Source organism: Schistosoma haematobium, chromosome 4 (assembly GCF_000699445.3).
Source record: "Schistosoma haematobium chromosome 4, whole genome shotgun sequence".
Lineage (NCBI taxonomy): Eukaryota > Metazoa > Platyhelminthes > Trematoda > Strigeidida > Schistosomatidae > Schistosoma > Schistosoma haematobium.
Window position 1 is genome coordinate 44,553,216 of NC_067199.1, and position 12,473 is coordinate 44,565,688.

Genomic DNA, 12,473 nt, shown 5'->3' on the forward strand with positions numbered 1-12,473 from the left:
AGTGGTTGTATGCACATCGTCATGTGAGAGCATTTGGAGAGAGATAGCTAACTCTCACCACTCTCGGCCGTATCAGGGCATTCGGGGGCTTTCCATCTGGTAAGTAGGCCATTCCTAATATAGAAATATGTTGTTAACATTGTATCGTAGAAAACACTGTATCACAAACAGTCATCATAAAGTAATAGTACCAATCAATGACAGAAAAAGGTTATCCCATGTTTATCAACAAATAGTATGTCCATATCTATTGTTAGTTATATGAAGTAAGAAAATAAATTGTACAAAGTATATAATTATAGTTACCCAAATAATAAGATAATTGAGCAATGAATAACATGACATTACATTAGATTTACCTTTGACATTTCTCAAATGCTTTTATATATCCATATAAGAACTTATATTACAAACATAATGATACTGTTAATAATAATGACAAGACGTTTCTCAAAAAGAAAAGGCAGGAAATGACTCTTTAGAAAAGCAACATTTAGAAATATCACAGTTCTTTTGGATTAATTAAATTTTGTAATACAAATACACATTATTAGTTCCGTTTGTTTTGCCTCCAGTAGGAGAGAACAAAACTAGCTTCCAGTTGAAGAAGAACTTAAGAAAAGGGCATTGGAAATCATCAAACTATATTACGAGGTAAGTACTAACTTGGAATCTTGAAGAGAAATGAAAAAAGAACGAAGGTCGAAGAACCCATAACGTTGTGAATTAGAAGCGGACGTCGTAATGATGAATAACAACTGGAAAGAACTAAAAAAGATTTTCCAGGACAGATTTAGATAGAGAATATTATTGAGCGGCCTGTTTTCCTCCACAATGGGTAACAGACATAAGTAAGTAAGTTTTATTATTGTATAGATTTTTACAAAGTGTAGTTAGTTATACAATGAAATTACAATCATCTTTGAAATGAAATCAAAAAACAAAAACAACCTCTGGACAAATAAACCAATAAAATAAAGATCATAAAATCAATGATTTGAACAGATCTTTCTTTCTAGAACAAAAGTTCACCTGTCTACCATTAAATGTTGTAGTTGGAAGACAAAACTACGTGCCAATTCTAGTAGTGTAACACAGTCATGTTGTTCGGTTAATTCTGAAATGAATGGTGAGAAAAAAGCAACGTCATTATCATTAGTCTGTAGGTCATCGTCGAAACAATCTGGTATAAATCTTCATTAGTATCAGGAGTTTTGTGGATAGTATAGTAATTTTATTAGTTGTTATCATGAGTCAATTGAAGCTAGATCACTATGGAAAATCTGGAAGTACTGGACTGCCTTTTTGTCTTATTGTGGGACTCCTCAGCAGTGCGCATCCATGATCTCACTTCGCGAGATTCCAACCCTAGATCTATCAGTCTCGCAAACGAGCGCTTAACCTCTAGACCACTGAGCCAACATCCAATGGTGTTAATTTCTAACTTCAACTAATCCACGAAATTGAGCAACATATCCACCATTGTCTTCACTGGGTTACTATCTCACAACAGACACGGTTGAACTCCACTGGTCACTGCTTCTCACTAGAACTCCAGAAATGCCTCTTGAAGCCAGTCACTATCGAGCATATGCTGATTATAATCAGAGAAGAGGTTTCGTGGATATTATAGTAATTTTAATAGATGAGATCATGAATGTACGTACATTAACCAAAGTTGCCATATCATATCAGAAGGAGGAAATAAATCTAGCAAGATAAATGTCAAAGGAATGTAGTAGCAAAGGTAATGAAAAAGACTGAAAATTGAAACTTTGGTTAGAGTAGGAGGAATGAAAAGATCTACAATACTGTGACATATTCTCAACCATTTTACCCATGTACTCCAATCACCGATAAAGGTTATCACATGAATCCCAACCAAGTAGTTTGGGTCCACCAACTTGGTTCAGAATAGTGATCATCGAATTAACGGAGTGATGTTATATCTTAGTTTGACTGCCCTAGCTTTTTTCTGAATTACCATACTAGCTCACATCGTCTGTCAAGGTAGTCAGTCGTTTATCATAGGTAATACAAATTCCAATCACTTCAGTCGATGAGGATTTACAACTTTATCAACTAACGGCGATACTATAATTTGTGGACGAACCAATCAAACTCAGGATGACAGGTCTCGGATTTTAGGGCGAAATTCACTCATCCAATTGTCTAAATAGCGTCCTGGCTTTTTAGTTGATGTCAGTTCGTGATGAAAACCATAAATCTAATTCCTAACCTTAACTATCAACTGTAAATCATAATCCTTACTCTTCATACTGCTTTATAACCATCATTTGGCTCTAGCAAGTAGGTGGATATTCCCAAGGTCACTTCAGCGTCGCTCAAAGGTCATCCATAAATAGTAGTCTCACCCAACTAACTTGTCATCTTTGCCTGTTGCCCTATGCTTAATCTTAGTTTATTCCCCTGGCTACTTTTTGTGTCTCTCATTGCACTACTAGATAATAGTCAGTAGTTTGAGTATGTTCAATCATTTAAACAGTGCCAACTTAGCTATTTTCAGTATTCGTTGATATTTTTCGTCGTTTTCTGACATTCTATCTATTTGACTGTATTATGACAAAATAACTGGAGTTTAGAAGCCTTACAGTTCAAAGTTTCGAAAGTATAAGTGTTGATTTTTGTTCCATCTTATAGTTCCATACATATAGAGAGATGAGAATTTTCAAAAATCTTGTCTCTGCATCAGTAACACATGTGTTTGACGGTGGATAATCAAAAGCCTTCTCCATTATAAGTTATAGTTATATAATATACCCTTGTGGGCCAGGGTAATTCCAAATTTGTTTTCAGGAGAACCAGACACCATCCAGAATTTCACGTGACAACCCAAACAGTACAACTCAATCCCGTTTAACTGGAGAGCCAGACATCGCTCAGGCTTAAATTTTATAACCAGAGCAGTACAGCTCAATCCCGCTTCCCAGGAGAACCAGACACTGTATAGGCTTTAACGCTACAATCTGAATAGTACAGCTCAATCCTGTGGCGCAACTACACAGGTACCAAGCTCCCTGGTGGACCATTCGCACCATTCATATACACGTTCACAGCACGTGTATAATTATTCTGACGAATGATCGCGTGAATCAATTATGCACAGCACGAACAGGCCAAAGTTGACCTATTCCGCTTACACGACAGTCAAACTCATTATTGTTAGCAATGGCGACATGCCTTACAATGTCCCAATGACGATGGCCCTTGAGAACACTTTCAAACCACCACCAGTATGAATGAAATCGGTTAACCAGCAAACCAATTTTGTGCATGAACAGTCAGCAAAACTTGCCAAAGCAATGCCGAACCATCTATAAAGTCAATGGTGAACCTTCAGTCTCATATGAGACCTTGAGCTCTACATAGCGATAGAGCATATACTGCATACAACACATATGTAGGGTAGTAAACGAAATAGCCCAGCCTGAAGCGTTAGGGCTTAAATAACGCTTAAAACCCATTTTCTAGTGTCGGAATACTATTACTAGACCACCAAGATTATTTTTATCGCATTTGCGAAATTTTCATTCTTCCAACTTTTCAGACTATGGGTTAGGGGTAGTATCCCTTCCATTATAAGTAAGTCGATTTCATTAAAGTATCATTTTCAAAAGTAATTTGTGCTATAATACGTTAGTAATAACGAATTCTCTATACTAAATGTATGAGGTAGTGACTTTCTGAACGATTTCTAAGCTTCCACAGTCTTTGACGTTTAGAGTGAGAAAGCGGAAACTGTAATCTACCAGAACCAAGCCTGGATAAAGTAGGAGGTTGGGCATGGGGTTAGCGACCCCATCCCGTAGAAAACTAACTCGCTAAAAAGTACTAACCAGAAAAAAAATATTCAAGCCATTCAAACTCTGCCCTGGTAGTTAGAAGGTCTTCATTTAGATGAGTTATGATGCCTCATAGTGAAAGCCGAGTTCCTTCAGAATTCACAAGGTTGGTGCCCTTCTAACAACCAAAGCAACCATTAATTTAGATCATGGAATGCTCGTACAATATGGAAAACCGGGAGAGTCTTCCAAATTGCTGCAGAAATGAGGAGATACAACCTGGAGGTGCTTGGAATCATTGAAATACATTGGACGTAGGTGTGAGTAAGTAATCGTTGATACATATACTACTTATATATCTGTCAATATCAGTAGCATACACTATCTAATATCATTAAAATGAATTGATTCATTCAATGAAAATTGTGAACTTACCATTATAAAATCGAATAATTTCTGTTATATCCATATTATAATAAATTAAAATATCACGATAATATTCAAGTAATGCCAATGCAAAAAATATACCAAAATCATATGTTACTATACGACGTGATGCCCATATTGTTTCCCATACAGGGAAGATATCATCATATTGTAATTCTAATAATAATAACAATAATACAAAAAGACAATAAGCAAATAAAGATGATCAGAAGGGGTTTTGTGGAGATTTTTAGTCATTTCAATAGTTGAAATCATGAGTCAATTGATGTTAGATCACTATGGAAAACCTGGAAGCACTGAATGTATGGGACTTCTCAGAAGTGCACATCAATGATCCCACCCCCGCCCCGCTAGTTTCGAACGCAGGACCTATCAATCCCGCGCGCGAGCGCTTAACCATTAAACCACCGAGCCGGCATCCAACGGTGTTAATGTCTAATTTCAGCTCTGTGAATGTACACTAATAGACAAAACTGACTGTGATTTAAGAAACAGAAAGCATATAGATATATACGTAAATACAGACAAATATCAAGTATTCATTATCTTCAGTACGTACTGTTATAAATTATGGCCTGAGTGCCCTGTTAATGTATAACATAATGATATCGCCAATTAGAGAGCATTGAATTAACGATCGGACCAATGCCGCATAAAACAAGTACGAGCAGTCTAGAGTCTTTATTGGTCCTACTTTCCGCCTAGCTCAGTCACTTAAGTCCAGAACACCAATCACAGCTTCTACGATATGAATAATGTATATCAGACATACTGGGTTTATATACTAACCAAACAGACCACATCGTACCAATAAAATGGGAAGTAGCATTTAGCCAAATGTGGCTGTGAATGTGGGAGATTGTAATTAATAGACAGGGCATAGTTCAAGAATGGTAAATCGTATAATAATAGTTCATAAATCAAAATAAAGCTCATGAGAAGAGGGACATGAATATGAATAGTTTAGTTATTCAACAATTATGGGATAAAAATATACGTATAATAATGATCCATAAATGGATCCTAAAAGTTACCGTTCATTATGTTTATTGTGACATAACACCTACCTCGTTTAAAGTCTAATAATAGCCAACGATATGAAAACAATAACTGTCCTTCTGGTACTTTTTGAGCTAAATGATTATTCATTTCTGGATCAAAGATCTAAAAATAAAGTGAACAATACAATTCATTAGTAAAAAGAACAAAGTCAATGTATAATTAATGAAAGTAAATATAACTCACTGGAATAGTTGATCAGTTTTATCTATCAATTCCTATTTTATGGCCAATTACATTCACATTTCACTGTCAACTAGTAGACTCAAATATATCAGGATATAGAATATTCAGAGATGAGAGATTGTTGTCTTTAACTAGTGATAGAGAGATTAGTCAATCAGTCAGTTAGTCAGTAACAACGTAGAACTTCGTACGTACGTACGTCAGTTCGAGTTGTCATACCACATTAGCACACAAATACGATTGTCTATTCAAATCCCATAGTGGTAGAGGTAGTAAAAGTATAAACATTAATCGGAAAGATTAGGCTTTGAAGATATTATTCATGGAGTATAATACAGTGAAATAAATTTGGGAAGAGAAAAGGGATATGGAGAATTCAGAAGATTAGAATTTGGGAGAACACAAAAATTGGATGCACTTGCGTCATTGTAAACGATTTTGAGCCACATCATGCAATGTCTCTAACCATCGGTTGCTATCATCTCGCGGATCCCAACCAGGTAGTCTACACCTACCAACATGGCTCAGTTCACTTGTCAGTGACTTCATGGATTTGTACCATGTTTTGGTCTGGCCGCCCCTAGTTTTCTTCCTACACCAGAAAACATTCGATGGTTAGGCATACGTAACACGTGTCCCAGCCATCTCAACTGATGAAGTTTCACTACTTCATCAATTGATTTGCCATCCTTATCTAGTACCCGTTTCCTAACAACTGTGTTACTTACTCGATGGTCCCATGATATACGAGCAATGTTTCGAAGACACCTATGATCAATACTAGTAGCCTACGGATATCCTCTACTCTTACCGGCCATGTTTCACTGCCATAAAGTAGGACGAAACGAACTACTGCGCAGTAAACCCGTTCTTTGGTCGGTAGACGGATATCTCGCTTACACTATAAATGACGCACGTTAGCAAAAGCTAGTCGAACCTTCAGTATCCGTGTTGAGATTAGAGAGATTAATAGAGCATATTCTAATCACTTTATTGGATATAATTGTATTTTAATGAAGGCCTGAGTGAAATATCCTTATAAAATTATTACACTTATTTCCTTCTTTAACAACGATTGAGATCATTTCTAATAGCTTTCTAACTATTTTTACAGTAATACAACCTAAAAATACACTTTTTAAAAACTTTAATGGAACTGATAATAATGAAGGACAAAATGATATCCCATCGAATCCTCTTAATGCATTCTTCAACATTTCCAGCTATGAACTCCGCCTGGAGTCCCTCCGGGGGCTCCTGATGGTCCCAAGCCCGGATAAATAAGCAGGGTTGGGCATGGTTTTAGCGACCCCATCCTGTAGAAAACTAACTCGCTGAAAAAGCGCTAACCAGAAAATTATGAAAAAGCTACTAGAAGCAAAATATTCAGAAATAAATCCTCTATGAGAGTAATAACATTCGAATTTCAATGCATAGTTATATTCACATAATTACTAGAGTTCATTATTATCATTATGTTGATAATAGCACAAATTATTGATTTTTGTGTGAATATTAAATCAATAATAACCAGTAAGATCTTTTTTTTTTAGAACTATTGATACCACGTTTGAAGAATAGAAAGGGAAAAGGTGTGGAAAATCCTCATCAGTGTGGGGATGAGTGAGAATAGTTAATTTAAATTACAGTTACTTTAATATTCAATCAGTCCGTCAGCTAAAATGTTGAACCAAGAACACATATGTATCAGTCCAAGTTGCTATACCTCATTAGCACAACAAGATGAACACCGAATTCATAGAACTAGTCACTTCAATGGTAGTAATATATAAAAGAAAAATTGTGTATTATTAGATATAATACAGGAAGAAAGAATTAGTTAATAGAAGGGATGATATAAAGCAATTTTTGATGTTATAGTTTAAAGGAAGACAAACAGTGTATACACCGACATCATTATAATCGATTCTCAGCCATATCACCCAGAGTCTTCAACAATGATAACTGGTTATATAGCTTTTAAATTGATTAATATGACTAGGTGACAGGTTTAAAGAATATGAAATTCAATCGATGTAGTATAGACTTTAGTTACAAATTTGTGGATATATCGATTTATGGGTAACATATTGATGTTTGAAATGATAAACACTGGGTTCAATCTGGATAAGAGTTTTTAAGTAATTCACCTTGGGATCATTTCCATTGAAGCAAAAGTACTCACTTCTAAAAACTTATTCATAATACTGAAGTTTTTCATTCTCTTTATAATTAGTTTATGAACACAGTTGATATTATTATAATTATGAAGCATGAAAACTTAGATTATAATATACACATTTGAGTCAAATTCTAAGCTACGGAGAGACTATAATTTGTGAACGAACCAATCAGAAGCGTTTGAAGGCTTTCAATGTCATGGCATCAATTTCAATATCTGATGTTAATGTACGAATGGTTTGCAACGGATTTTATACAGAACATGATAATTGAGCGGATATAACAAATAAAACGGCGGGACTATAATTTATGGACGAACCAATCAAGTATAAGATAGCAGACCTCGGATTTTAACGCGAATGCCTTTCATCCATTTGGCTAAATAAATTTCTGGCATTATAGCTGATGTCAGTTCATGATGAAAACCCTATATATAATTCCTAACTAAGACAAATTATGACAATTATTGCGAACTGGAGAATAAAAGCACCAGTAACACTGGCTGCACCCAGGTACTACAATATATTCGGATGATTGGAGAGCGTGCAGATTCCTACATAGTCTTGGTTATGTGCATCGTATTGTTATCCACGAGTGGCATTTTGTGTACTCAACAACCGGAGTACACACAAATAATATTGAAGCTATGTGGTCCAGGTTGAAAGAGTTTTGCGACCTTATCATGGCTCCAGTGGCTTACTATTATGCAGCTATATGGATAATTTCCTGTACTCCATGCATTACGATTTTAGAAGCTCTGAACTTCTTTCTAACCTTGATAAGTTTTTGAACCACGTATAAGAAGTGTATCCACTTTATTTCCTTGGTTTTGTATAATATATAGTTTACTCTATACTGACTGTTTGCCGATTAGCTAATATTTCTCAAGTCCACTTAACATTCGTTCAAAGGTCGTCCAAAAATTATAGTCTCTCCGATTTATAATTTTTATGACGAACTGACATCCACAATAATATCAAAGTGCTATTTAGTCAAATGGATGGATGAATTTCGCGCTAAAATCCAAGATCTATCATCTTTAATCTGATTGGTTTGTCCATAAATTATGATCTAACCATTTTATTGAGTCATTGAGAGTTTTTTCTAAATTTAATGATAATAATACCTGCTTTATTCAGTTTAGTAGGTTCAATTACAGTAAACATTGCTTAGCATAAAATATCCTAATAATCCCATCTAATAAGTATTAACCCGTGAATAAGAAACCATTCATATTCATCCGTATATGCGTTATGATCAGGCCCCTAAATGCCCCGGTATGGCCGAGAGTGGTGAGAGTCTGCTCTCTTTCTCGAAATACTCTCACATGGCCACGCGTATATAGCCTCTGCCAGGGAAGTCCTACTCACTGCCTTCAAGTGGCGGAGGTATTGGTTACGAAATTGAGAGGACGAAAAGCGAACGTCCAGCTCTTTAACCGGGTTGGTGGATATGGAGAGTCCACCTAAGGGAGTTGGAAAACCCTTGGCTCCAGCATCCTGAGGGAACAAATGGCGTACGAACCAATCGTTGGTCACCGACTACCATGGGACTGCATCTCCTCACGATGCTCCACTGCCTTGTGGATCAAACCCTAAGGTCGAAGGCTTCGGGTGTCGCCCCCTAATGAAACCACCTGCCTCGGTTTGGGCACCCGGGCAGTATCACAGTCCTCACACATATCAAGTGAGATTTGTGTGGCGCATATGTATTTGGTTCCTCCTAGTACTAATATCTATGTGTTAAAATAAATAAATAAATAAATACGATCAGTCTTGTACGAATGGCATATGCTTCCAATGCCAAATATATTTGGATGCTTGTATGACTCCCATGGTAATCGCTAGTCGTTTCTTCAAAGAAAAGGCGAGAAGAAGAATATATGCGAAATACCGTGATGACATTTTTTTAAAAAAGTATCTCAGTAATTAGATTCGCAATAAGTTGTAAACATTTTATAAAAGCGCTTAACTGTATGAAGCTAGCAGACAGAATTAGTTGATTAAAACCAACTCAAAATTCATGGTAATAGATTGATATTTGAAACATTGACGGCAAATATATTCCAGCAGGATACTAATCAATTATACATATGTCGGTATAGGTTTACGTAGATTGTTGAACTTTGTTCAAATCATAAACTGATCAAAATTAGACAAATATCGAAAAAACTTGAAGCATTGAACCACCTTTATATTCTAATATAGGATTCCATAGAGGTCTATATCAATGATCTCACCACAAAAGGAAACGGAACCCAGGACTTTCAGTCTCCATCCAACGACTCTGAACTATTAAATTATTAAGAGACTATTGAATGGTGTATAAGTTTTCACTATTGCATAACCATTTGTTAAGTCTATCGAAGCGTCCAAATCACCCGATTGAGATACGTGCAAAACCGAAGTTTCCAAAACAATAGCGGTTCTTTATTAAATAATACACAAAATTTAGTTACTAACCTCAACTTGTGAGGTGTCTAGGGCGTTTAAACCTGTCCTTCAAGTATGAAATAAAAAGGCTTCCTGTAAGAGTAACATAAAGGGTGATTATAACATACGATAGTACAAAGGACAGCTAATAGCTGTGTCTAAATTTGATAACACTTTATGAACAATCGAAACCCGAACCAAGAGCAAAACAATATGGAAACTGTTGCGTTTAAACAAATGCACAAAACCATGTGAAACCACTACAGCGATTAAGGTACAGTGATTATAATGATAAATACAATGATGATAAATACAATAAACGTTATAAGTATATGTGGACATTTCAGAATATTACACTATAACTTGCGTTACAACATAAGTTTGAAAATTGTTGTGAATACAACTGCTTACTGAATGAAAATAAGTAGTATAAAACAATATACAAAAGAGTGGAAAGGGAGCGAGTAGGAACAATGTAAGACAAACTTAACACCTTCTTTGATTATCTTCGATGGGTGTCCTTCAGGAGATTACTCTTGAAGCTAATCATTAGCAAGGCCTACAAATTTAATTATTGTTACCGCTTAGAAAGTTGAAGATATACAGTAGGACGTAAAAAGGCTATTCAGTATGAAAATATTATAAATTTATAAAACAATAAAAACAAACGTTTTTTATAATTTATTATACTCACTTCTATTAATGATTGAAGAAAAGAAAATCTTATATCCATACATGGTACTGATAATTCAGAAGAGTTCAATAATAGTTTATCATATGGTGAAATGATTATATTTGTATTTTGATGATGATATGATTGTTCAATTGTTTTATCAGTGATTCTCTCTAACGATGTCGAAGATGATGATGATGATGCTGCCGACGATGTTGTGGATGATAATGATGGTGTTTCTTTGAGTTTATTTGTACAACGCAATGTATTATTATCATAATGAAGTTGTTTTGAGTGATTATTATTACTACTAGTAATACTATCTATAGTATTATCTTTACTATACATTGTTGTAGTACGACGACGAGCTGCTTTTACAGCCATTTGTAATAAAGTTGTACGTGTAATTGTACAATCATTATTATCATTATTATTGATTGTTTTCTCTATATGATTAGTCGACATTGATGATGACGTCGACTTCGACGACGACGATGATGATGATGATGGCGTTAGTAACAAATGAGTTTCAGATGGTGATAATTTAATTGAATTAGATGATTGAGATAAAGAATTTTTTATAAGTGGAAAGTTAGGTAACATCCATTTCATTAAACAATTAAAACATGCAAATGTTTTAATTTCATCTTCAATAATAATTAAAATGGGCGCTAATAAATCACACATTCCTTGTATATAACCAATATCAAGATGTAACCAAACCCATGTTGATATAATATTACGTAATTTAATTAAATTAGAACTTAATTCAGTTATGTTAGGATGTGAAGATTTGGAACCTTTTTCTTAAAAAAAACAAAAAAAAGAAGAGAAGTTCCGTTGAAAGGATCCAGAAAACTCTTCGACAAAAAAAGCCAAAAAGGGCTTTGAAAATACTGACAAGCATCTTATCTAATCAGCATTCAATAGAAGTTTTATCAGAATGGGTTTTGTGGAGATTTTAGAAATTTCACAGATTGAAATCATGAGTCAGTTGAAGCTAGACCACCATTGAAAACCTGGAAGCACTGGACGGCCGTTTCGTCCTAGTATGGGACTCCTCAACACCGTTGGATGCCGGCTCAGTGGTCTGGTGGTTAAGTACTCGCGCACGAAGCCAGTAGGTCCTGGGTTCGAGCCCCGCGTGGTGCGGGATCGTGGATGCGCACTGCTGAGGAGTCCCATGCTAGACGAAACGGCCATCCAGTGCTTAGAGGTTTTCAATGGTGGTCTAGCTTCAACTGACTCATGATTTCAATCTGTGAAATAGAAGTTTTGCCAGAAACGTCTCGAAGGTGAAAAGTCACATGTTGAGTTTCTGATTGAATGATTATCTGTACTGCTATTATCTTTAGTAGCGTTTCAGAATGTTCCGGAAACCCAAAGACATCTAAAATACTATAAAAACCCTAGATTTTCTGTACATAAACAAACCTTTGGAGTAAAACGTTTTCTCTCATATATATCGCGTTTTTTATCTTGTGTTCAATTTGCTGTATAGATTAAGCCTGGGGGTTACTAGAAGAACTTAGGAACTAAATCTAGTTTTTAATTAGCAAGACTTATCAAGTTCGGAAGAAAGAGTGGGAAAGAAGAAAACATATGACGGTGGTTTTGGAAAATCAAGCGCCTTTTTAATCATCGAATTGGGTGATATCAAATTACTAGTATAGGGGTTGTGGTGATTATTAA

General features: G+C 35.4%; 1 protein-coding gene across 2 annotated transcripts in view; it reads right to left on the reverse strand.

The window, feature by feature from the left end:
• Positions 1 to 215: 215 nt before the first annotated feature.
• Positions 216 to 12,473, reverse strand: part of SGSM2_4 (Small G protein signaling modulator 2) — a 99,918-nt gene continuing 87,660 nt past the window's right edge. For both annotated transcript variants that reach the window (XM_051216529.1, XM_051216530.1), the window contains 4 exons: positions 10,803 to 11,587; positions 5,318 to 5,414; positions 4,239 to 4,406; positions 216 to 1,117 (listed from right to left, as the gene is read on the reverse strand). In XM_051216529.1, the coding sequence (XP_051067127.1) occupies positions 1,029 to 1,117; positions 4,239 to 4,406; positions 5,318 to 5,414; positions 10,803 to 11,587 (1,139 nt within the window). In that variant the 3' untranslated portion in view covers positions 216 to 1,028. The remainder of the gene's footprint in view (positions 1,118 to 4,238; positions 4,407 to 5,317; positions 5,415 to 10,802; positions 11,588 to 12,473) is intronic.